The sequence below is a fragment of the Argopecten irradians genome, chromosome 4 (genome assembly GCF_041381155.1).
Source record: "Argopecten irradians isolate NY chromosome 4, Ai_NY, whole genome shotgun sequence".
NCBI classification, from domain to species: Eukaryota; Metazoa; Mollusca; class Bivalvia; order Pectinida; family Pectinidae; genus Argopecten; species Argopecten irradians.
Genome location: NC_091137.1, coordinates 44,404,428 through 44,432,156, shown reverse-complemented (window position 1 = coordinate 44,432,156; position 27,729 = coordinate 44,404,428). Strand labels below are relative to the sequence as shown.

Sequence of the window (27,729 nt, the reverse complement as noted above, 5' to 3'; positions counted from 1 at the left end):
GGATCGATTGTGCTAATCTGGTGTTTATTGGTGGACGACGACAAGCGTGTCTAGGACCCCATCATCCGCCAGTTTCGTGTTGTACCGCTGCCGGAGTTGTGACAAGTTTACGACGTAATACAACGATTTTACAAATATCTTCCCGACACACCACCTTGATTTATCTTCTAAATGTGAACGCGCTAAACTTTTTCGTGCAAAAATAATTGTGTTACGAACATTTTGTCAGCAAAAAAACAAAAATCTTCTTTTTTTTAACCGCAGCTTTTTGTGTCTTTAGATTGTAACGACTATCTAATAATAATTGTATCATGAACATATTTTGTCAGCAAAAAAAAAAAAATCGCTATGGTATGGTATGGTATGGTACTAGGGCTTTATCTACCGATGTGATTCTTGAGTAATTTAGCTTATAGTAATACGATATCGTTATTCACAATCAAAGAAGGGCAAGAGTTTCATTACTACAAAGAGTCATAGCATATATATACTGCAGCCTCCCAAATCACACACGCTTTACACATGCCACCTACCACATACACCAACGCGACTTCACAAAAGGAAGGAAACAGACACACGAATAGTTGATATTTGTAGCTATAACTATATAACACAGATGAGAGGAAGGTGCTTGGCATGATTAACAATGTCTATTATTTCATATGACAAGAGTATTATATTGTTTAAGAAAATCCAATTGGCAGTGCTTTATTTACTTATTCATTTATTTTTGAGTGAAAATTACATTTTTGTTTTATTTTGTCTACTCTGTATGCAGACATAGATATGGTCGTTGTCGCAACACTTAACCTTGAACAAACATTCATTAAATTATCCATCCTTCGATTTTTTGGGTAATACAAACTTTCAGCACATTTACAAAATTCAGTTTCAATGAATTTCAATAAACACTATTTTCTTTCAATAAATTAAATTGAAATGAAATTGAGATTCAGTTCTCAACCAATGTTTTATAATTTAATACAATTTCCATACACATATGTGTACGTTAAATGTAAATAAGTATAAATATAAACAGTTATGTATATCATATTAAGTAAAATTAAAATTTACATAAGTGAAGGGTAATTATATCAAAAGCATGAAATTACAAGATATTTCCCTCTTTTTGTTAAAAAAAGTAATAAGTGAACAGCTATAATCAATAATTTCGGTCAGAAACAGTTAATGTTATATTATGAATATTTTATTGACAGAAGATGTGAAGTGTCAATAGGATTAGGCATCGTTATTCCTCTCCTCACAAAAGTGATACACAAAAACGAAACACATATCATAATATTATCATCCGTGTCCACATCGGATAAAGGCTACTTCACTTGCTTTGATTCAATCTATGTATTTTATATTTTTGTCGTTTTTAAACAGGTTAATAAAATTTTACTTCTCGTACATATTCGGAAACAAAATAATGTTATTCTATGGTATACCATTCGAAAGTTATGTAATAATACATCATGAATATCGAATTGATGTGTCAGTAGATTCAAAGTAGATAAAATAAAACTTATATTGAACATGATTAACCATTATTACTTTCTTCCCAAATGAGGAACGTATGTGGGGATTATCGCCCCTGATTTATAGGTGGCGCGCAACACGTTGCGGTCCCGGAAGTAAAGCAGTTTGTTCATTTATATACAACTGACGAATTAAGAAACGTAACAAATCTTAATATCTTATATCCAAAAACATAAATCCTTGTATGTTACATGGACAACAATGTTCTGTAGTTAGGACTAGATCAAAATTAGAAAATAAAATTCGTTATCATTTTTTTTTTCTTCTAAATTATATGGACAGTGACATAAAAATAATTTTATGTTTTTGCCGAAACACTTGTTGAATGAGTTAAAATTTGAATTCAACAAGTATTCTAAATCAGAATTGAATCTACCACATACTTCTGAGAATGCATAACTACGAATTACAAATTTGCACAAAAGCAATATCTCTCTTTTGTCTTAGCTAGTAATTGTCTTTGTCTATTAATATGAAAATATTTCTGTTCTGAAACATTATGATTATAACAAAAACCACATTTGATTGTCGTGATATTAATCCAACACAAGCAAACCAATATTTAATAAGCTGTATAATATGACCCAATATTAAAACAAACCGAAATGGTTTCAAGGCATCACACTAATTAAAATGCCCTGAAGAATTAAGACGACTTTTTAAGTATAGTATTTCGATATTATCCCTACAAGACCACTCCATAGTAAATAAACCCCTAGTTTATAGTGGCATGAAGTGATAGTTATTCCCGAAACCTGAATACTTGTGAGACGGCAAGCCAGTAACAAGACAAGACGATGGTCGTCTAAAGCAATAACTTGGCAGCCGGAGGCGAGCTCCGAGCTTCAAATTTCGTCATCACATCCTTGCCGAATAGAATGACAAACGATCTACAAACGCCAAATGACGGTTTGTCAATATGCAGCACCAATAGACTTGAGGCTAACCTCTCTTATTAAAACGTCTTCAACCATATGAAACATTTTCTCAATACGGACGAACGTTATTGAAACATTCGTTTTATTTGTTTCTCTTGAGGAACGCCAAGTTCATGTTGCCGTGCATTAATAATGTTTTTGTACTCCCTTGTGATGTAATAAGGTTACAATATATGGAATGGGAATATGTCGTGATTCTGTCCTTCCTCATCTGTCACATATCGGCTCTCTGTGATACCACAATACAGACTCTCAGATCACGTGGATGCTAGACCTCAAATGATATAACGATTGCAAGAAAAGCAACATCGACTACCGAAAGATTAACAAAATCATATTTCAGACTGAAAAGCGCATAAACGAGAAAAACATAGCTTAAATATATTTTTGTTGTAGGTGTAACATCAATAGTATTTACGAAATAAATCACATTTGTATGTGATATCGATTGGTTAAAAAATAGATTCAGAAAAAATCAAAGTTGCAAAACAAGAATAAATTGATATTCAACTGTTTACCTGTACGCGTTTGTAGTTTAAGCATTTTTTTATATTGAAAATCACTTGTACCTTAACTTCCCTTGGAATACATGAAAACGAAAAAGAAATATGTAGATTAAGCGTTTACTCAAAAACAAATAGTGTAAATCAGCTTGTATTTACGCGCGATTACATTATGTGGATTTATCGACAAATAAAACATATTCAAGGCTTGAAAACGCAAAATTAAAATGTAACGAGAATAAGCTGGTTGGCATATATGAATTCGGGCAGGTATGCATTTGTGAAAAAGACATTTCTATAGAAATGAAACATGACATACAAAGAGTAACAATAACTCAATTATGAAATTACCAGCATTAAAAAAACAAAAACAAAAAAAACAAAAAAAACAAAAAAAACGAACAAACAAAAGAAAAGAAAAACAAAAAAACTGACAAAAAAAAAACAGTTTAGATTTATTTGAAGGAAGTTGGTTTATCACATCTATTTATGCCATCAGACCACATGAAAGAATAAGAATAGTTTGCTATACCAATGGTCAAAAGGTTGCTGGAATCTGCTATCTGATATCTAATAAATTGATATATACATAAACTACATACGTACTGGCGCAATCAAATAATTTAAAGTTAATATTGAACGGATTAGCGCAGTGATAATTCACGTATCGTAATAACAGCTATACCAACGTCATGTATTAGCTTTAATATTTTAGCGCTACAATATTCTTACCGCTAAAATGTTTTTTACGTTTTCTTCAACAGCTACATATGATGAAGTTTTCATGTGTCTAACAAATACTTCAATATAAATCAACAACCACTATCATCACACAAGACTTCGTAACACATTAGACTGTTGGAACAAATCATTAACAATGCATAACTAGATAACAAGCCCAATGATAACGACATGGGAAGGTGGTGTAATCATTAAAGTGGTTTAAAAAATTCAACATTTGATACGTTAAACACCCGCACTCATTGAAATACTTATTTCACATTACGACATATGTAACTGAATATTTAGTTTATGTCCAGAATTAATAATCTACTCTCAAAACTATAGACAAATATTTACTTAAGAATTATCACAACATTTCTATTTTTATTTTTCAATATTTTAGCATTATAAGCTGTAAACAATTAATTCCTTATTGGTTGCCGTTTAAATGTTGCGAAAGACGAGGACATCATTTTCATCCGTAAGATAAAGATAATACATTCTTCTTTAATCATTTTAGTTCACTAAAACTAATTAAGCTGCAATAGAGAAAGGATCAGTATCTAGTAATTCTGTAATTAGAATCCTGATAGTGAAATTAACATATATATTATATAACATGCCATTACTTCATATAAGAGATGTCGATTTAAAATTTGCAAAGTAAACAAAAAATTAATCTCTACCAGTGTAGGTGAAATTATGACCTAAGATGAGTTAATTAATCATCATTAATGAGGTAAGTTACATAAGTGTTTCCTATTTAATTAAGGAGTATTATGGTATGTAATTACACTACCTTGCAGGAGAGCATACTCTGTGGTAACGACCCTCTGACGTAAGGTGAAGGACGTTTGGAGGGTACACTTGATTTATTGTTTTAATTTTGTTCATTTCAACTCACGGGGATGTATAATTAATCCTTATTAATTCGCCGATCGCTTGGAAATGTCATATTTCATGCGACTAAACACCATGTTCCGTGTCCGCTTCTCCCGGACCTAGCGGTCGTGTGCCGACTCAACGTTTAGTCAATACTTTTGGCATCAGGGGCTCACCACGGGGTATCTACTCTCAACAGACATATTAATTCTATACCGTTTTACCTACCGTGCACATTTCAAAATATTGATTTAAACATATTTTATACGTATGTAAACAATTTCATGAATTATTCCTTATCATTGTAATTGTTATTTTGTCCGTCCTAAGCTAGTTTTGAGAAGAGTCTTTTACTGTCCCCGCTGGAGCCCTGCGCATCGTTGATGGCCGAGCCCAGATGGTTGGTGTCGAACTCTGTGACGATCCTAGTTAATAAATTCCCAAACAATTGCAGTTATCGGTAACCAAGGGGTAAGAACAATTTGTTTTAGGATAGCGCATGTTTAATTGAATTCGTAAACACAGAGCTGATTCTGCAAATCGATTCCGACATTCCAAGCCGAGGCCATTATCGATGGAACTCTCTCCAATTCCAATAGAATAGACTAAACATTGAACGACAACGCAAGTACTGATTTCAAAATATGTTGAAGCATTTAACATCACATATTGTTCTGGGCAGTAAAATGCATGCAAATAAATGCAAAGTTTTTATTGCTATTTTTAAATCACGTGATCATGATAAACACTTTTTTTATTTGTTCATTTGGGTATTGGTTCCAAATTAAACTGTAAAGGAGGAGTATCAATTTGAGTAGTTTTACGGAAATGCAGTGATAAGCAAAATATTTGTATAAAAGTGCCTTTTGGTTTAGCTGCGTATTGTATTATTTCAAACATTCGATATGTTTTCGGGGCTTTTGTCAACATCAGAGGTCAAAAGTCAAATGATAACAATGAAATTGATACCCTTCTTTTATCATGAAAAAAGCACGCACGGTCAATAACCATATTTGGAAGAAACGTCATCTATTTAAAAAAAATACAATTATTTGCCTATAAATAACTATTTTTACCTCATCCAAAATGATTTGACTTATAATTCATTCTGTAATTCTGTTGTAGACAATCACACAGCTAAATATATATAGATGTCCGAGTAAATAGCTGCAGTAGGGCACGTAGGTTTATTAAATTATCCATTGTATAGAAAATAGTTATCCCTAGCTACAAAGGATTGGACAAAAGCTACACAAGTGTCCCACATGCTTATACTTTCTTATGGTATTGTCAAAGGATTTATTTTATTTATGATGTGGTGTATAGTCGTAGAAAACATCCTCGGTCCAGTAACACAATTCGATTCTTATTTATCTAGGATTGAGGATGAATGCTTGTATATATCGCAACTATTTACTGATTGATATTCACGCAAAACTGCTTTGTTTAATGATAAAGTGTCAAATAAAAAGTGAAAATTCATGAAACTTACATATTTCAAAGATTGAAATTATTGAAATATAAAACTTATTTAGTATATCATACTTATTTGCATTAAAAGTAGTTCAGATATTATTTTCCTTTATTGATGCTTCATCACCGACAGAGCATAAAAGATACTCATCATTTGAACAAAACAATAATTGGTGTTTACTCGTGTATACATATGTCTAATTAACACAAAAATGATATAAAATAACTTGTTATGCCTTTAATAGTACTTCATTCCATACAGGGCATAATGCTATAGACTTTTTTTCGGGACGTAATTCAATATTTTTAATATTGTTGTGTTGTCTTGCAGTAAAGCTCAAACTTTTCAATGGTGGTAATGGTGTTAATTAAATAACGTTTGTAACTGAAGAAAAAACACTAATTCGACAACTCCGGTTTTTGATAGAGAAAAAATACCATTCGCCATTGGTGCAGCATCTTTATATATATCAAATCATATTTAAGAGAAGAAAACAAGTCACAGCTGCTGTCTCCATGTTTATATATTAATGTATTTGCACTGCGTAAATATCAATTTCATAACATGACGTTCAGTAATAATTATGATATGTCAGCAATAAATTCATATCACAATGTCGGGAACTTGTTTTCTAGTTCTAAAATCTATTGATAAAGTTGTTTTTTTCTAGCATCAAAACGTTATCAAAAAGTTATTTCCACAATGTTTGTCCTTGCATAAAGTCTACATTAAAAATGCCTAAGTGTACAAGGGATATTCGTTATAAATTTCTAGGAAATCATCTAAGTTCATTTTCATTGAACCATAAAAACATAACGACATTTCTACACTACGTTTAACTGAAAAAAATTCTTAAAGCTTTTTAATACTCAAAATTTATGCAATGGGCGCATCACTTTTATCTGAACGAAAGATAACAATTCTGAAGGTTTACTATTTCCATCCGTCCTTTAGTCGCATAGATCTCTCAACAACGAAAAGCCGGCGTGATTTTATTTGAAGCCATATCGATACCTAGATAACCTTTTGAAATATTGGTGTTCAATAGAAGTGATTATCAATAACATATCGTTAAAAGTGTTTTCACGAAAGAAAGAAACATTTACAAAATTATGAATTGTTTTCTTCCGGCTGATAAAACACACCGTAAACATGTGCTTTCATAACGAGTTTGCGTAACTTAATTACTTGTAAGTTCATGTCCACATAAGTGACCAATAACACGTAAATGAATTAGTCCTAATTACAACAATCTACAAGCAAATAAATACGTAGTCAAAAATTATGGCGTTATACGCCAAATAAGCCAAACAAAATATAACCACATCCAAAATATCCCAATTTACAGCATTTGTAACGTTACATCCATTCTTCCAAAATCTAGTATAATATTGTTACTGATATGCATTTAACAAGTGTAATTAACTTTCTAATATTCAGTTTATATCTAAAATTTCAACTTTGTCCTTATTTCCGAACAAGGGAAAGCATATTCCTTTAATCTTGATAATCATCATCTTTCTGTTCACTTGCCTGTAATGCATATACTACATTAACATCGAGATTTTATGACTTATGTAGTATTTTAAGTACGGTTTTGAGGAGCGTTCAAAGACATATAATTAAAATAATAATCATTTCATCCAGAAATAAACGACAAGCAAACTGGTTTTTTACTTACTTTTCATAATCTAGTTTACAATAAAACTTCCGATTCCTTGCGAAACAGCTCCCTGTTAATGGCATCTGGCAAATGGAACATAACACACAATGTTCGTGCCAAGAATTGTCCATGATTTTCAGTAAAAATCTATCCTCTATTGCCCGCTGGCATCCAGCACACATTTCTTTATGAACAGTCGGCATCCTGAAAAAAGAGAATACTCGAATTAAGCAGCGAGTTTGTTAAATATGTTTTCAAGTAATAATATGGACCAATCAGCATCAATATGAATATCAAAAATTAAAAGGATACGTTCAAAATTTCAAAATAAAAAATATACAAAAATAGTTCGTAGTATCATATTTAACGTAAACGGTCAATGGTTTGTTAATCACATCCATGTATATATGAAATGGAATGACCACCATCTAGTTTACATAAGGATTCTTGCAGTACAGCTCTAATTTTTTTCCCAAATATAGATATTCATATAACCATTAATTTACAAGATAGAAGTTAGCATTATTTTGATAGATCGTAGGACTCCGACAGTTTCGGCTGGAGAATTTCATTTGTGTTGAAATTAACATCTCCACTTCAAGTTTTATCTGGTTATGGAAACGAAGCCTGCATTAAGGAATCACACCTTGAAGTTTCTGATTATCACAATTAATGCAATCGGCAGTTAACTTGACATCATACCTCCCTGGAAGCTTAAAAACATATGTTTCACTTAAATTCTTCTTGAAAAATACACGACCGGCAAAACTTTCTGTTTATCAAGCTTCTTATCCCCTACATATAAACGATTCTCATCGATGATTATTCTTCTATTTGGATGAAATGCATCAAAGGAAACATCACGCCTTCATTGCTGCTAATTTCTTATGGGGTCACCTGTAGGATTTTAAGATTTTAAAAACATTTTACGTGAAATTGATTTTTTATGGACAAATTTAAATATGTTGAATATTTTTAAGTTGAGTTTGGCGGAATCACGCTTGTGTGGTCATATCGGTGTTTGTCGGTAAGGGTATGTCTTATGGGAATCGAATCTAAACTACATTACACAGTGACTATTCCTAAATCACAGCGCCTTTGATCTCGTATTCTTTTTGTGAAGATGTTTTACATATGGTTGAAGATACTGAAGAACGCTAACCAATGACATGGGCAAAGTGTACAGGAGTCTTGTCAGGGATTACAGTTGGAAAAATCTGTGTTAGAATCTCAATGAGAAAAAGCTGAGAGTGAACCGCAAAATAAAGGAAGAGAAATGAAGGCCAATGAAGCAATGGTGTAAGCCTGTCGCAGCTCTCTGAGTCAGTTAGATGTGTCCAGGTGCGGGGTTTCTTTTTTCCAGATGGTCGCTTTCATCCAAAGGCCTCCACTTACAGATTAATCCGCGCGCTATTAGCATATGTTATCGCCAAAACACAAACACAGATACCCAGACCAGCCGTGTGGTTGACACTGGGACATGTCCATATCCCGTATAGTTCTCTCAAATTGTAACATTGTTCACTGTCCGTGAGCTTTGACTCGTCTTTTATCAGCCACATAGGCCGGACGCTTAACATATTCGGACGTCAACACAGCTTTAGCGCCATGGAATTGACTCCTTTGTGAACCATAATACATAATTTGCAACGGTTATCGACTTCGAATAAAAGCTTGTAGAAGGATTAGTACATTTTAAGAAACTTAAGCGTTTTTGTGACTTGTAAATTTGTGATACACAGGCATTATGTGAAAAGGTGGGCTTAAGTTTGTTGTTGTGACTGCGGCCGCGGTGGGTGGTAGCGGATTGAACACATTTTACAGAAGAAACCACACAAGGGATTGCACTTTTCCGGTTGGCTGAGTTTTGATTCTTTACTATCTCCATACTCGACTTTGATGTGTTGCACCCACTCCACGTCTGTTACTACAGATTTAGACTTGGAATGTTGTCTCGGTCGTGTTCGCACTATATTCCTCCCATTTTCTTATCGATTTAAAGATCTATCCATCGTATACCTGAGCTAAACGTTCCTGATTGTAAGATCTGTCTTGTCCGGGGAATATTTATATGTGTTCTTCTGATGTATTATGTTCTGAAGAATAACAAATTATTACATTTGGTCGTTAAGCATAAAGTGTCGGATGGACCTTTTACCATCTTACAAATTTGAATAAAAATGCTTTAGACTTAACATTGCAAGACTTTACAACAGAATTTTAATCCTTAAGCAGACTCTATATATCAACCTAGTGTCTTCATAAAACAATTACACAAAAAAAAAAAGTGTTAAGTTTACCATCTTATGTTTAAGCCCTGTGGAAATGCATAATCGCGCCTATTTTTTATAATGAAATTTCGAAATTATGTAAATTATACCGCGAAGTAACGATGTTTTATTGACGATATTAATTATTTACAATACTTTGATAACGCGCACAAAATCGTAGAATAAATATTGTATATATTGAAATATTGTTTTGCAGTTCTAAAAGAAATTGACTGCTTCCAACATAACAAAAACTATATACTGTATTAACCACATTTCTTAGCAGCGGTTTTTCGCTTTTTTGAATGCTTATCATATTTCTATCTTATTATACCGCCTTGAAGCACACGCGTAGAAGCGGTCAACACACCGCTGACGGAAGGACAATTGGTCCTATTTCATCTCTTAATGGTAATAATTGCAGCCCATTATGTGAAATTTGAATCGTTCTTCCATTTGTGCCTCAAGACATCATCAATCTGCCGATCGCGCGTGCCATTACAAGTGAAAATATTGTCGTCATCTTTTCATGTCTCGAGTTTTGCAACAATAACAGCGTCATGTGAATATTGGAACGTCCTACAGATTAAGAAAAGGTGTGTTGTTGTATATGAATATTATTTTAGCAACTAAACAGAAGTTTACGTACTCAGAAACGTATATAAATAAATATCCAAATAAATGGCCATTGTGTATCGTAACAAACAGTTTAATCGTGTATGCATTATTATTCTAACGTAAATAAAATATATGAATAATCCCTGAAAATAATTGGAGCAATACGTTTGTCAGAAATTGCATCGAAATGAAAATAATAATTTACTGATTTTTATTTCGGTAATAAGGATTAACTTAAACACCTATTTATAATGTCATATGTACGATAATTGTTTTTAAGAGTTGATATTTCCCAACGACTAAATGGATGAAATTACTCACATTTAAGTATCTATTTTGTTACAGTAATAATTTATGTTGAGAATATGTGCAGTTAGTTTATCAAATTTGAAGGATTTTGAAGGATCCCTGCAGTCATTGAAGCAGTTGATGATCAGTAGGTATACTCATTCTAAATTTCTCAAAACTGCAAATTCCACATTTCAAATTTTATTCATGTCGTATTGGGAAAGTTTCATATATAGTTAAACATACTAGAATGTATTTACAAATATAAAACTGATAACGTGGGTATATTTTCCTTATTTGGAAACTACACAAGCAATACTTCTTCACGTGAATTTCACGTGAACCGGGGCATAAAAGAATTTCACGTGAAATTGATATGAAGAAATATTGCCTGTGTAACATTCATAGAAAAATGCCCATTCATTTAATAAATAGTTATCAAATGAGGGAAATTTATCACAAATATCGACATACATAAACTGTTACCATCTTCTATAAACCGTTTAAATTATTTTCAATTGATAATACAATGCAAATTCAGAATTATGATGAAACTGTATTTATGTGAAGAAATCAGTTTGTGTAAAATAATTGATATATATACTGGTTTATGTAACATTTAGAATTAAAATCCTTGTTTCACAAACTAAGGAGATTTAGTTTTCGCTCTCAAAATTACTTCAATGTTTGATCCTGTAAACCGTCATTTCTCACTCAGGTTCGAACATAACTATACATAAATTGTCATTTATTCGATTATTTCATTCGCACACATTCTGCTAACAAGACTGAAATCACAACTACAATAATTGAAATCGAGCATTTTGCCTTTGTTTTTCCTTTTTTTTTTACTATGAATTATTTTAATTAACAAGCTTCTATTGTTATGTGTTATAATGGCCAACCTTGGGGAGATGCATGCTTTGTGGACAAAGTTATGTTGTAGAATAATTCAAATTCACGATAATTCAATGGATTACAAATACCCGACAGAAATATCTGTTACTTCTTTTACTTTTATATTTAAATGTCTGCATTTGTAATTTTTATCTTTAATATTATCTTTTTTTAAATAAACCACATAATGAGCGGGAAAAAATATATAAAGGATAACTTACATGTATTCCAAATGAAGAAGTCTATCAGATACAGGGAAGCGTATAGAATCTACACTGGCATTACATAACCAAATTTTTATTAGCATTATGATTAATTTCTTATTATTTGAAGATGAAAGAGAAAGGAATAACGAGGTCATCACCACGCTCTAAATACAGTTAAACAAGTTAAGGATTAAAACAAAGATCATTACATCTTCAACAAAAGTACAAGGATGATGGAACCGTGCGCTCCGGAAGAGTCAACGTTCTGACAACGTTAATTTAGCATATCAGCTGAGAATCCAGAGAGAAGAACAGCAGCACTTAGCACATTAAGGATATAGTTACACTATATAACTTTATATATCTGAATAACAATATATGGTTGTGTAAAATAAAATGGATGCAAACTTTAAAACGATACAGTTTGAATTCGTCATTATCATAGTTTCTATTTCTATTTTACATAATTTATCATTTGATTTAAGTACTTAGGTTTGTATTGTTTATAAAATGTATTTAAACAACATGCAATATAGACCTAATATAACAGGACTTCAGCGAACAGGATATGAATAACATTTAGTTCCTCAGAATAATACCCATATCAATCAAGTATCATTAAAAAGTGAAATGTACAAAGCAGTGTACAGATTTAAACTGTTTCTGGCTAGCGCTTGGGTCAAATAATGAATCATACTGGTTTCTATATCTATACCTATCTGGAGTAGCTACGAAAACGAATGAGTCTTATTTGTATGTAAACATCTTGGCACCGCCCACTCATTCAGGCATGGTGTGAACGAGTTCCGCGTTCGACCCCTGTCATTCTATGATTTAATTAATCAATTTCGGTAATCGGTAGGTTTTTGTAACGTACGTCAGATTCTTTAGACGCGTTTAAGTTGTACAAATACAAAATTGGTTTCGTTTCAATTTCTGAAACCAGAAGGTTGATAGGTGGAACTTGACAAGATAACAAGAACAGCATTCATGATCTTTCCTCTTTTCGTGTTTAGATTGTTGTATCGTATTGTGGTGTGTTGTATTGTATTATGATTTGTTGTATAGTTAATGAAATGTTTTAAGTAAAAGATTTGTTAAGAATAAATTTTAGGAAATATCGAATCAATTGTGTGACAGATAAGCTGGTTCAGTTGCAGCGGAAAAATGTGGTGATCAGTAGAATGTTGGGTGATGCCATGTTTTTAAATTAGAAAATGCAAAACCAGAGCAAAAACAAATATCATAATCATTATCCGTTTAAATATCCATAGGAGTGGTGGACAGGTATTAAGAGAATTTACAAAAACCAAAAAAAAAAATCAATTATAGTGAGTTTTTTTCTTTTTCTACTGGTTAGCATATGAAATAGACTGACCACAGTTAGGTTTGAAGTAGGCAACCAGGTAATTGATGAAAGCTACATTATGTAGACATATTGTTAAGAGACAATGTTTAAGTTTTATCTATTATATGAAATAAATGTTTATATTCCCTCTTACTTTAATTTTACTATTGATATTTCGAACATCTGAATGGCGTAGTCCAGTGTAAAAATATTCTTGTTTGTAAATTGTGTAATTTATTCAAGCCTTATTTATTTAGTAGTTTCTATCAGCTCGTCAATCAATTATATAGATCTTCTATAATTCTTACAATACACTTTAAATATTTTACCATTATTGTAAATATCACTATACATCTCTACAAGCCTTTTTTGGCTTCCCAATGACGTTGGACTGATGAGAAACTAATGAGAAACGGTGTTTCGCGTTTACCATGACATTTTAGACCAGATTATCATTGTTTTATTCTAAAGAGATAATATAGATAATCGTTCGATTTAGGAAAACAAAATTACAAGATCAGTCAGAAATGTTAATAAAGTATTAAAGTGAATTGCCTTTAAATCTAACAATTTGATAGTACTGAATACGATTTAATTTTGTCAGAGACAAGTATCATTATTTCAAAATCATGTAATAAAATAATGCTTAATAAAACCCATGTGCTAATTTGAATATTGAAATCAGTGTTCAAAATTATAGATGAAGCTTCGTAACACTAGTTAAGGATATATCTTTAAGATACTTGACCTATTTGCAGTTCAACTCTGGCTTCTTTTCTCTTTCACACTAGGTGGTATTTTCTCATGACATTTTAAATTTAAATCAAGGAATACAAAGAATAACATATACATTTTAATCATCCTGTCTGAGATCAAACGCGCACATAGCTTCTTCCGGTCTAGTGCGCGCGGCTCTGATTTCACGGTCCGCCGAGCATTGAATGGCGTGTGACGTCTGCAGCATGAGGCCATATATTGTCGCCATGGTGCTTGTACCGAGTGAGGAAAATCGTTTGCTTTAAAACTTTTGGATGTTCACATTTAAATGTCTAAAGGTGGGGAAATTATTTTCAAGTTATCGGAAAATTATTAACTCGAGCAAGTTGAAACGCGGGCCACCCAGGGGCGAGAAGAGTTTAATAGTGCATGTATATTCGTTTCAGTATGCAATTCAACATTAACACTCCAAAATTCCGAGGAACATCTGCAAGGACACGAAACCATATTATTCTTATCATTTATCGTCTAAACATTTATCTGCATAACTGAAAAGAATGATATGAAATTATATCGTTTTGATTGCTCAAACACCACGATGCTAAGGTGCTATGGATGTTTCGAAATCCTTTTGCCCTGTAAGAGAGCCATTTGCATTTGATTCAATGGAAATCTAGAAGAATAGTCAATGCTAATACGAGTATCAACATTCAAGGGTACGCATTCACTGTTCGCGTTCTGTACTGATAGTCACGTGATCGCGCGTGCTAAGAATTGTTGAAACGCGCTGAATTTCACGGGAAAGCTGACATGTCACATCCGGGCAGTTGACACTGAGGATTTGACAAATGCACGTGCTAAGTGTGCGTGTCCGGCTATGCATTCACAATATACAATGGATACGGTCATTTGGATTCGGGTCTTAGTTTACTGAACCTATCAGCGTTCTATTAGCCTTAATTTTTATACAATCAATGCGAGTGTCTAGACGTCCATGTTAGAATATGGGAATCGATTTAGAGTGCAGATGTATGTTTAAAAATACTAAAGTATGTTGTACAGAGATTAGGTATACTTCTAGAGCATTAAATCGTCTGTTTCCTTCTTGTTCGTAAAGGCTAACATGCAATTTCATGTTTTGTGCAACGGCTGCACATTATCTCAGCTTCCTATAAAATCTCAATATTCTAATAGAAGAAATTTTATTCTAAGATTTTTTCTGACTATTCTTTAATAATTTTGTTATGAACATTAACTTTCGTAAGCGGAAAAAATATTTTGAAAATTGAACTTGAACTAATTCAGTAAAAAAAAATCGCTTGACTATGTGAAGAAATGCTTCTTCTCTGCAGACGTTAGTGACTATGTTGTCAGACCGAGCTCTTATCTGTATTGGAACTAATATAACTGGGTACACACACCGTATCTGTGCTACCTGCCAAGTGCTCAATTGCAATTAGCGTCGTATCTCGCATGTACCGTACAGGTAATACCGTTGGGTAAACATGAGCTATCAGAGCTATAAAAACGTCGCCACTACCTGTGTGTGTTTACCGAGGTTGACCACACCCACGAGTGTTAAGAATAGGAGTCTGAAGCTATCACATGAAAAACAGACATGGAAGAATAGTCGGAATATCCATGAGTAATCAGGAACATGTCCTATGAGAGTTAAAACAGTCAGAATGTCCTTAGATAGTCAAAACAGACATAGAAGTCAGAAATTTCCACATCAAAATGGACACGGAGAATCAGAAGCTAACTGCATATTTCAAAGCAGACACCTTCATCAGACAAAGTCATGGTGTAGCATATACAGGAATATCAAAATGCGTTTCCGAAAAAAGACACAAAGTGTTTAATTCCGACCAGGAAAGGGGGTGCACTCTTTTAGCAACAATTTAAGCTAGTATTGTACGGATGAACAGGACGGAAATTTCTAAAACACTCTGATATTCAAATTCAATTTTCAAAACAATCTGATATTCAAATTCAATTTTCAAAACACTCTGATATTCAAATTTAATTTCAAAACACTCTGATATGCAAATTTAATCTTTAAAATACCTAACTATACAACTGTTAAAGCCACAACAATTATATATAATTTTAAGACATTGAAATTCACGACTGCAATTTTCACAACACCTAGATGTCAATTGCATGAATCAAAACATGAAAATACACATCTGCAATTTTCAAAACACTTAGATAACAACTGCAGGAATCAAAACATTGTGATACACAACTGCAATTTTCAGAACACCTAGATATCAACTGCAAGAATCAAAACATTTATAAAGGTACACAACTGCAATTTAAAAGGGAGGGGGAAAAAGTACACAATTTACACTCTCAACGCGTTTCATGTAACCAACTACATTTTGAAATATCATTTTAAACGAATATTATGATTTTTAAGATATCCTCAATAGTGAATAACAGTGTATTGAAGATATGCATAAGCGGGGTTTGTTTTCGAGAAAGGTGCATTTTGAATCATATGAAAAGTACCCACCCATCTGTTATTTTAACGAAATATTCAGCAACTTATTGGTTGCGATGTAACATGATCTAAATTTTCCAATGTTTAACGTAAACAGACCACATCATTTTGTAGCATATAAATATGATAGTGTGATTATCGATTGTTCATATGATATGATGACTTACCTTTTGTTTTCCTATGTTGATTCACATTATTAATTTCAAAATATGTAAACAAAAAGAAGATAATTTCAAAAAAAATATTTTTTTTTACATTTACTTAAATATAACTTTTGTTTTCGCTTTATCCACAGGTAGAACAATACCATCCTATTGACTGAGAACACACGGTTTTCCCGTTTCGTTTCTTACAAGTTTGACTAGGTGTTAAATCATAAAAATCTGATTAAAAAATAAGTTGTTCTTAGTTAGTTTAAACATATTTTAATTGAATAAATTCAAGGAAAATTAGGCACAAGTTACACAACTTTGAATTTCTCTCTTGCATACAAAGGTATGTGATGTTACATCAAAAGATATACAATGGTAGCATTAAAGATGGTATATCAAATTATATATGTAAGAAATCATCTTTATTTGCTATCTGTCCATTGTCCGAACATCACTTAATAAACGAAGCCACGAACTGAATATTTATTTTAATCAATTGAAATTATATATATTTATGTTTGATTTGTGTTGGAATAGGTTCATACTCCCTGGTATATCAATAGAATTGATTTACATTGCAAATTATCCGCAAAGTCAATACACACATAAAATGTTTGCTTTATCCTGGTTTTTAACTGTGGTCATAACCGATTAAAATCGAATAGTCAAATGTTTGCGGAAATAGTATAAATCTATTATTGAAATGATTTAATTAACAATTAATAGTCGTTTATAATTGCAGAATATTTCTTCGGAAAAGAAGAAACCGAAAAACAAATCGCCCTCATCGGTAGCCAATAACCATGTGATTGACTATAATATCACACAAATAATGGTGTTAATTACTTAGACTGTATCTATTAGCACAAATTACTAAACAAACTCAAATCCAAACTTGATAGACCTCCTTCAAGAATGGTGACCTATTAACACTTAAGTTATTATAGGTCAAGGGAAAATTTATGCCATAATTTGCTGAAAGTTAATTTATTAAAGAGGAGAAATAGAAAGATTATTGAGGGCAAAAAAAGAAGATTTTTTTAATATATCATTAAAAATGTTAAACATGTCAACACGACAAAGTTTATCAGCTGTCAAGATTTGAACTGACTTTTTAGTATTGAATAATTCGGTAACCTTTTACAATTGGTCGTTAAAGCTTTGTTTGAATAATAGCTATCTTATTTCACCATTATTTGTTCTGTTAAGTTCAGAAACTTCAAAAATATGTTTTTTAGTATGATCCTAATTTTAAACGTTTACTTGCTATTTTGTCAGAGTTCATATCCTTTATATCAGAATTATAACAAATACGACGTGAATATTGATTCTACCTTCTACAATTTTTATGTGACGTACCTCAATGTACCCGTAAAAATGTTAAGTAACAAATCTAAATAACGGTACCATGTAAAGTTTCAACAATATTTTATTGAATAAGGATAAGAATATAGTCCAATATACATATCATGAGAAATTGGATTCAGAAATAAATGCGATATTTGTATAAATTTGAATATTTCTAAATAGCTCTAATCTATAATTTTCTCATTTATTTGATTAAAATCTCTGTATCGATATGCATTTCGTGTAATTTTGAATTTCGATTTCGAATTTATTGTTATTTCATTAATCGTTGTTAAATATATGAAAAATCCAAAGTATTATTTAAAAGAAAATGCTCTACCAGAACTAAGTTTATCAAAAACACGACATTAATATCCATGAACAGCTCGGTATTATTTCATAAATAAACATCTGTAATATTTCACGTATACGACTATCAACACTTGTACCGTTAGCATGACCAAACACTAGCATATGTACTATCAAATTCATGTCTTTAGCATATTTGTGAATATACAGTTAATTACGGTTTTCAAGAATTCGTTCAGACCATTGAAAACATTTCGTATAAACTGGAAAACTGGAAATCCAACATTTTTTTTTATCTCCGTGAATATATAATATACACATGTCACTTTAATTTGTATAAGTACATTTTTGTACTATGATACTTTAAATAAAATAATATCACAGTATCACATTAACATCAATTTAGCCATATTGTTCGGGTATTACAAGTGCTGATTAATCACTGGAAGTTTCCATAATAGTGTAAGTATGTAACTTGTTTGGCATTTTGTCATAAGGAGAGTGTGAAAAATAAAAACCCAGAAATATTACCCACACGGGACAAACATTCTTTCGTTAGCAAATTTATGTCACAAATATTTTTTTTTTCTCAAGAACAAAAATATATGATATTTTATCCCGAAATCATAAATAACATATTTTGTTTTATTCCTTAAACACCATTTAAGCTTCATGAACATGTATGCAATATATGTACACCGATGAATTACAGAATCTTATCAACTTATCACTTTACTAATTAGATGTTGAAATACATGAGTAATATCATAGATAGTTCAATAAAGGCTAATAGGACTTCAACAAAAAAGAGAGAGTTTCATTAAATTATGCCACATTCTTTGTTTGAAGGGATGTAAGAAAAAATGATTTGATGATTTCAGTATTAATTGGAATCGATTAAGAACATTAATCAAATTAATTTAGGCTAGTGAAAAGATTAAAGATGCTCCACCGCGACGAGCATTGATGATATTCATCATTTGAAATCGTGTATATATATGAATTAAAACAAAAAATAATGAAATAATTTTTGACTTTGGTGCATGCGCAATCAGTACTTCATTCCATATAGAATGCAATTAATTATCTTTCATATCTTTAAGTTTGGAGTAAAATTAGAAGCTTAAACTTTTCAATGATGATAATGGTGTAAAGTAAGTAACTTTTGTAACTGATAGTGAAAAATATACTTGTCAGGGTGGAGCATCTTTAAATTACCGATTTCTATAGGATTAATATCATCACAGATAAAATGCAAGCAATAACTTGTAACAAAAACAAAATTAAGTCTGTCATTTTGTGATTAAAGGAAATTAATACAAACAAAAACAATAGAAACAATTAATTATTTGTTTCCGTAATAAACAGAAAAAAAACTTACCTTGAAGGGTGGTCCTCTACTGTCGGGTGTCAAAGTTAAATTTTAACCTATATCCAGAACTTTAAAACCGCTGACAGCTTTACAGCATGATTTTGAAGATAGAAGCGAGAATGACCCTGGTCGAATAAGGGTCTGTCCACATAACAACCTCTATCATTAGTGACAAGATTAAAGTCAACCCGCGAGTGTTTCATCTAAATATTGATGTCGCTCAAATGCAGGTACACGTGTGCCAGGCGCCGTATCTCCTTACGATAGGACTAGGGGAGTTGGTTAGTTAGGCCCCGCCTCGCGGATAACAGATTATCGATTTTTGAGCGGCGCGTTGTGATTTGTCGCGGTTTCTCTGGAGGTGTGACTAAATACCGCCGGCAGTCGACCTGTCAGCAGGTTCTCCGATCACTCAACATCGCTATTTGTACAGAAAAATAAATTGCGGATTAAGGCGATATCTGTAGCAGTGAAAATAACGACACTAAAGAGTTACTATAATGTTTACTTTTATAAAGAGCTGGTCGTTGTAAAACCAGTGTCTAGAGACATAGAAAGAAAATTCCTTACATAGTAAAAATGTGTATTTACTCTAAATCCTAGCAGTTAAACTAAGATTTACTTTATAGAGAGCTCTGGAATTAAACTTAAAGAATTATGCATTTTTCTCGCGACTGATGTCTCCTTTGTTGAATGACGTATTTGACTTTGTCGTTTTATTTATTGAAAACTTGTGTACATTATATCTGTAACTTAATGGCTTCTGTGATCCTCAGGTTTGTGTGTTCAAGTTAATGGTGAAAATCAACAAACAACAACACACGTATAAAATCATAAAGTGATGATCTTTTCGCACCGGAATATCGCCATATGAATAAATACCATTTCAAAACTATGAAAGGTTTGGGCCCTTTTGCTTATAATTACAACTGCAGTTGCCATGGCGACATTCCGACCAAATGTTCTTCTAGAGTATAAGTCGTGGTCGGTGTTTAGTCTTTCTCAGAGTCACTTGGCTCAAAAAACGCTAAAAGAATAAAATATTTATATTTTTCATGATTTTACATGAACTAGACTAATACTTATCAGTAAAACTACAAAATTGCAATGATATGTAACTGTCAACCACGATAATTAAGACGATCATGGGTCAGTATCACTGTAAATCTAGTGACGCAAATATGGCTGTAGCGTAAACAGTGAAAAAAAAACCAAAATGCGAAAGAAAATATAAGATATTAAGGACATATTTACGTAACAACGTATCCGACGGAATAACAGTTATCTGGCCAACAAAGTGATATGAAATCATGTTAATGGTTGAAATATCCCAAGAAAAAGTCCATTATGTATTTGATTAATATACATCACCCTCTCCGTTCCATTATCTTCTGTTCTAATAACCTTTAAAAGTCATCTGGTATTATATTATGTATCTTAAAAAATGTTTTGGGAAAGGGCTTTAACATTCAACTTGGGAAAGGGCTTTAACATTCAACTACGTAAATACGATGTTATAAAAATATGTTGAAATTAACTGTCAACTGAATGTCTAAGTCTGCCGTCGGAATAAGAGGAAAATATAAAGTGATATTCCTCTGAAACCGTAGAATCACTTCCTGAATCAGTATACGCCATTTCGGAGTTTTTTCTACAATGATAGATTTTCGACTTTTCGTCTTTTCCCTTTCTCGTTATAAAGTTTGATTGTTTCGCGTCACATTTGTAGTCATTTATATTCGTCATCGATTTCAAACACTTTTCAATGGTGAGTGGCTAGTATCAATGTTTTCTGTAATGCCAGTGAAATGTATAACACTAGAATGGGCGGCCGACGGGAAGGCTTTGGGCCTTGTTAGAGGTAGCGGAATGGGTTTGTGAGGAGTTAAGAGGGCGCAGATCGATAGCGATGACACTCAATCACTCTTGTTACACAGTATGATACGTTGCTACGATTCGCATTTAAATTCATAATGAGATATTTGTAATCATTTTCTGATCAATTTTAAGCGATGCCCAAACTTAACGAAAGTCGATTCCATTTTCGGCGCGCCCATTGCACGTGCAAATGTTCTTTTATAGGTTTGAACCCCGTCATTACGCATGTCATTATTGTTTTGAGCATGCGTATAATTGATTTAAGTGGTTGTGACAGTGGTAACGTAACGTTCTGACAATTTCCCCGACCATGCCGTTAGTCCGAGTCGTATAGGGCTAATTAGGACGACAGCGCGTGACGCACGGGCCTAGTCCTGGCCCTACGGGTCCCTACTGGTCCCTTTTAGAGGGATACTTTTCCAAGACAACACGGCCGTCTCTATGGTAGTTGCTGATGCCAATAATTCTTAAGACCAATTCCAAGACTTTTTGCTTTTCATTTACTGAGTAAATAAAAAAGTGTATTATTACGCTTGACCAGTTACACGTTGTTAACAGTCCGGATGACTGTTGTATTGCACGGTTTTTATTCTGTTTCGAATACAGAAAACATTTACATGCTTGTTACAGTTTGTTGACGCACGTGGATACAAAAGGCGTGTAGGTCCAATGATCGTGTACGCAGAGTCGCTAAGACGTTCGACTTCGAGCAAATACAATTTAATAAAAAAATACACCAAAAAACAAAAAACAGCGGGTCAGCTGGTGGTTAGATATATTTTGTAAACTACGTGTATCGACAAAAAGTGTTAATAAATGATTGACGATCGCGTTGGTCATGTGTTGATGATGGTGAGATGACATTTCGAAAACATTCATGATGACGTCATCCGACATTCCCTAGGTCGACTTAGGTTTATACGTCACTTTATTTTAAGAATTAACACACAATTGACACATTCGATGAATTGTTTACGTTATTTTGATATAGCGCCGAAACAAAATCGAAACGGTTTAAGCAGATAGTGTACATGTATGACGTCATCTTTGTTTCAACTTTATATCAATAATCATGTGTAAGATAGTCCATCTCAGTAACTAAAATGCCCCATGATATACCAGTTTTCTTAAAGGGACAATTCAGTGAGGCTAATTCTGTTACATAACCACGAAGCAAACTATGACATAAATGTATTGTTCTACATTCCTTATGAAACATATAACAAGAAATATTGACAAATTCCACGACATTGTTAAGTATTTTGATTGATATCATTGAAATTGCAAATCGTTGATCAATACGATTTAGCAGGTACAACATGTACTCTGTACCTTTACCCGAGCCAAAGTCAAGCACGTTAAACAAATGCAATACATAACCACTGAGGAGTTGATAAAATTATCTTTAGACAAGAACATGCATCTGATAACGACACAACACACTACTGTAAGAACTTCTTTACTACACTAGCAAGGGCCATGATTTTGCATACAAGACATCCGACCGCTATGTTTATGGCGGACAGTAAGCGAGTTTGAACATTTAACATAAATTTTACTACAGCGGGCTATTCTGGCATATAACAGTAAAACCAACTAAGAATTTCTATTAGAACGGGGTTGTTTCCGAAATATAAGCAAATTTTAATATACTCTTAGACTGAATTGACCCTTTTAAGGACTATTTCTCTGTGAAATCAAATGCGGAATAACAAACGGTGAATTGTTTTTTCATCATGGCACAATTTTTAACAAATACAGGTAAGAATGCTCGTTAAATCAAGATTAATTTGTTTACAAATTTACTTGATTAGAAATGGTTCATGATGAGAATACACTCAGATTTTTGTGTTATATGTCCATAACATAAAAAATATATTCAAATTGATCCTAATAATTCAATTTACTAGAGATAATCTATTCAGAATTATAAAAAAATCATTTTGGGACACTTTTGCTTATGAAATCATTACGCTGTTATCTCAGCCAATCAGAAGTGACGTTATAAATGGCAACGCCATTTTTTCTTTCTTTATTGGCTGATAGAGTAAATGTTCAAGCTAGTGACCCAGTGAAAACTTGGTCTTTCTATCGCGAAGCGACGTCGTCGCCTTCCTTAAAGTAGCGACGGAAGGAGACGAAGATTACCGATCGTGATTGCTAGCATGTCGTCGACGAATCAGCCGACGCCTCATCTTTTGGAATTCCTGGATTTCCTTATACGTACTTTAAAATTTGGATTGAGTTATTGGGACTATGTCAAGGCGGTGCGTTAGGACTAGTCCGCTTAACCTGTCTATATTATAAGGTTGTTTTTTTTTTAATTTTATTTTTTTATTGTTTTTTTTTTTTTTTTTTTTGGCTTAATATATAGCGTAGGCCAAATCTGTCCTACGATTTCACATTTTTAAGAGGTATCGCGAGCTGACAATATATCAGGAATTTAAAAAAAACTAATAATATAGGCAGGTTTAGCGGACTACGTTAGGACCACTAACTCATCACCGTACTGTAACAATTTTAATTGTTTCTCTTTTTTCTTCTTGTTATGTTATTCATTTTACGTATAACTATTATGGCGTTTCGACAATTTTTCGAATGTCGTATAACTAAAAAAACAACGGCTTATATAAAGGTGCGACTTATAATCCGAAAATACGATATACATGTACATTCTTATTTGTTTGTAAAATTTCCCATTTTAATGACATAAGCTGCAGAATTATGCCTTGATCTCGCCTCATGGTAATGTGAACTGAAGCAGCGATGTCCACCTCTCGTTCGATGAATTGACAAGTAAATTTTTCTCATGCATTATATGCATTATGCATGAGCGAGACCTCCGCTGCAATCTCATTGGCTGACTGAAAAGTTGTTATGCTCCTTTCGGCAAACCTCGTCATTTGCCTTTGACGTAACCCACACACCAGAGACACCCGAAGAAAAAATTTCATGATGAGTTTCCAGACCTCTATCGGCCCATATTTTTGTAATTAGATAACGGTGCTGTTTATTCTTAGTGACGGCACTTTGCGCAGTTGTGTAGGGTTATTTTGAAAGGAAAATAATTGCTCTTTCCAACGGTAGTATCCGTTTTTTTATGAAGAAGTGCTAGAAATGTTATTTTTATCTTAGCCGCTAAACCTATGTTAGGTACGAATTTTGAGTCGAGGAGCGTTCCACGTTTTACGTAGTACTATGTAGAGTATGATTTTTACCGATTTTTCATCTGGACCTCTAAAACGTCTAACATGTTCTTAGGACACTCGATCTGGTGGGTCCATAATTATATAAACTGTAACCAAGTCTCAGATCCCTGTGGGTCTCATCTATTGAAAAATGCTGGAGTTTCACCTATTGAAGTAGAAATGGTTGACGTCGACGCTTGGTAGGGCGACGGCGTTCACGTGTTGCCGAAGCCATCAACGCATGCGCATTAAAGTACAGTTAGTGTTAATATGTGGGTATTTCCACGACAGTCATCCATTTTCGCTTCAATTCAGGCTCGACGAGGAAAACAATCGATGTTTATAACAATAAGCTGACAACGGTTAAGTATATAGAAGACAGTGTTAATGAGTATCCCTGACCAGTGTATTGTTAGGCCCACTGGTCAGTCTCGGCTAGATACGGCCATTTAACGCTGACCAGCTGACCAACAAAGAGCCGGTAATTTGTGATACCCGGACCTGCTAACGATATGCGCGTTATATACAACAATCTACACTTTTATCAAAACAAAGTGTTGTCATCGTAAAGTGTGTTCGATTATGCTTACCCCGAGTTTCTTCTTATCCCAACACCACAATTTGACATTGTGATTGACATTTCTGTTATTATTTTTATTTCTGGTTTTAGCGACACAGTCGTCTGAATTCAATGGAAGATCAACATTGTTTTGTATTCAAATTCGATCAACAAGTTTGTCCGTTTCCAGTTTCAATTATCAAAATACACATTTAAAAATTGAACATAAATTTTATGCATGTTTTATGTTTGTGTCTTTGGATTCATATGTATTAAAAATATGTATTAAAGATATATTTATAAGGTCTACAAATGTACGTTAGTAATATTAACAGTGCCGACAAATAATTTCGTCAAATTTTCGAGGCGATCCGTCCCCTTAACCAAGCCACAAAAACTAACAAACAAATGAACATATTACAGACGGCCACAAAATATTTACATCATGTAAACAAAACCGTATGTAAGGGCGCTGTAGTTAAAGTATACGTACGGACCGAAATATTGAAACTCGAGAAATAGAGATATCAAAATTATAAATAATTTTGCATATGTATATATATATATATTTGTAAGTATATAATTTTGAATTTATCAGTGCATAAAGTATTTTAATACTTAAAGATTTCTCTATCAAAAACAAAAACAGAAATAGAAACAGACAAATAAGTAATTCCCCTAACTTACAAAAGTTACTTACTTTTTACACCATTACCACCATTGAAAAATTTGAGCTTCTTATTTCACTCAAGATTAAAATATGAAGATAATTAATTGGGTCCTATAAAAAACCATTGCACTATTCCTTATATGGAATGAAGTACTGATTATGCGTGTACAAAAAAAATCATTACGTATTTTTGTATTAATTAGGCACATATATACACGATTAAACATCAGCTATTGTCAAAATGATGCGTGCCGTTAATGCTCTGTCGCCGATAGAGCATCCTTAATGTATACCATTGCGATGGAAATATGATTGGGTTAAGGATAATTATAGGCACTACCTGTTACTATAGTGGCTGATTTATACCATTTCGTCTTTTTGTATTTTCGCCCCGAAAAGACGAAATGTCAAACACGAAAAGACGAAAGTCATGCACGCTTATTAGCAACTTTAATTTGCATCTTTTCGCATACAAAAATTTCGTCATTCCGCCCCGAAAAGACGAAAATTAGGAAATCTTAAATTTAGGGGAGAAAAGACGAAAATTAAGATTTGTTAATTTTTAGCTTTTCGGGGCAAAAAGACGAAAACTAAAGGCGCTAATTAGTGTACATCGATTTCGGTTTTTTTGGGTTTTTTTTTTGTGTGTTTTATTTATCGTCTTTTCGTCTCGAAAACGCGGGATATAGAAATGTTTGATTTCGTCTCTTGGGGCGAAAAGACCATAAGACGAAATGACACAAATCAGCCGCCATAGTCATCAGACCATTTACATACAATGAACTATTTTGAATTGAATATATTTCTAAAATAAAGAACATCGAGGCCAAATTATTATGTGCATTTGCAATTGATAAATTCTGCATGTTGACAATCTTTTTTATAATATTATAATACTGTACTTATGCGAACCATTGTACTGCAAATATTGGCACTGTCTACAATCCGATCTTTTAATGTATCCAATAGAAATATGAACAGTTTTTTAAAGGTTATTGAGGTGAAATGATTACATTTGATAATAATTAAATCTGCATGTTTAACATAAATATTAAAAATTCTTCTACCCCAAACGCCTCTGCCCCTCCATATTCCCCTCTAATATATTTTCCCTGGTAACCACCCTTAAATCGTGTAGTGTCATTACCTGACATATGCTACAATACAAACAATAAATAATATCGTAATATATAGTTAAGTGAACATGTTGATACTGGGCTGGATGTCAACTTTCCCCTCGGAGTGCTATACTGATCAGTTTGGCTGAGAGGTGATTGACAAGTGATCGGTGTACATTACCGACTTTTATCAGCTGACGCATGTAACATTACAGTCCTTATCAACACCTTGACGGTGCTTGTTTGTTCGCCGCGATACGCTGTGTTTACCGCCAAACCGTGAACAACAAATGTCGTTACGTCAATCAGAAACCTCTTGGGTCTTTCCGGCAAGCATAGAAAAAGTACTGTTTCCGATGTTTGCCGAAAATACCCGAGAAGTTTACTAATTGGTATAGCAATTGCTATGACGCAACGACAGGAATCCTCAGTGGCATAGGCGTCGCCGTTTGTGACGTTGCTTCTGACTGGCTGAGATGACGGCGTAATGATTTCATAGACAAAAGAGTCCCAAAATATATTTTGAGTATTGAAGAGATTATCTTTAGTAATTTGAATTAT

The 27,729-nt window shown here is 33.0% G+C and overlaps 1 protein-coding gene across 1 annotated transcript in view; it reads right to left on the bottom strand.

Moving 5' to 3' along the window:
- Positions 1 to 19,962, bottom strand: part of LOC138321807 (LIM homeobox transcription factor 1-alpha-like) — a 30,392-nt gene extending 10,430 nt beyond the window's left edge. Inside the window, exons 1-2 of the mRNA XM_069265785.1 lie at positions 19,765 to 19,962; positions 7,744 to 7,929 (exon numbers count right to left, since the gene is read on the bottom strand). Coding sequence (XP_069121886.1) covers positions 7,744 to 7,928 — 185 coding nt within the window. The 5' untranslated portion in view covers position 7,929; positions 19,765 to 19,962. The remainder of the gene's footprint in view (positions 1 to 7,743; positions 7,930 to 19,764) is intronic.
- Between the last annotated feature and the right edge of the window lie 7,767 nt (positions 19,963 to 27,729).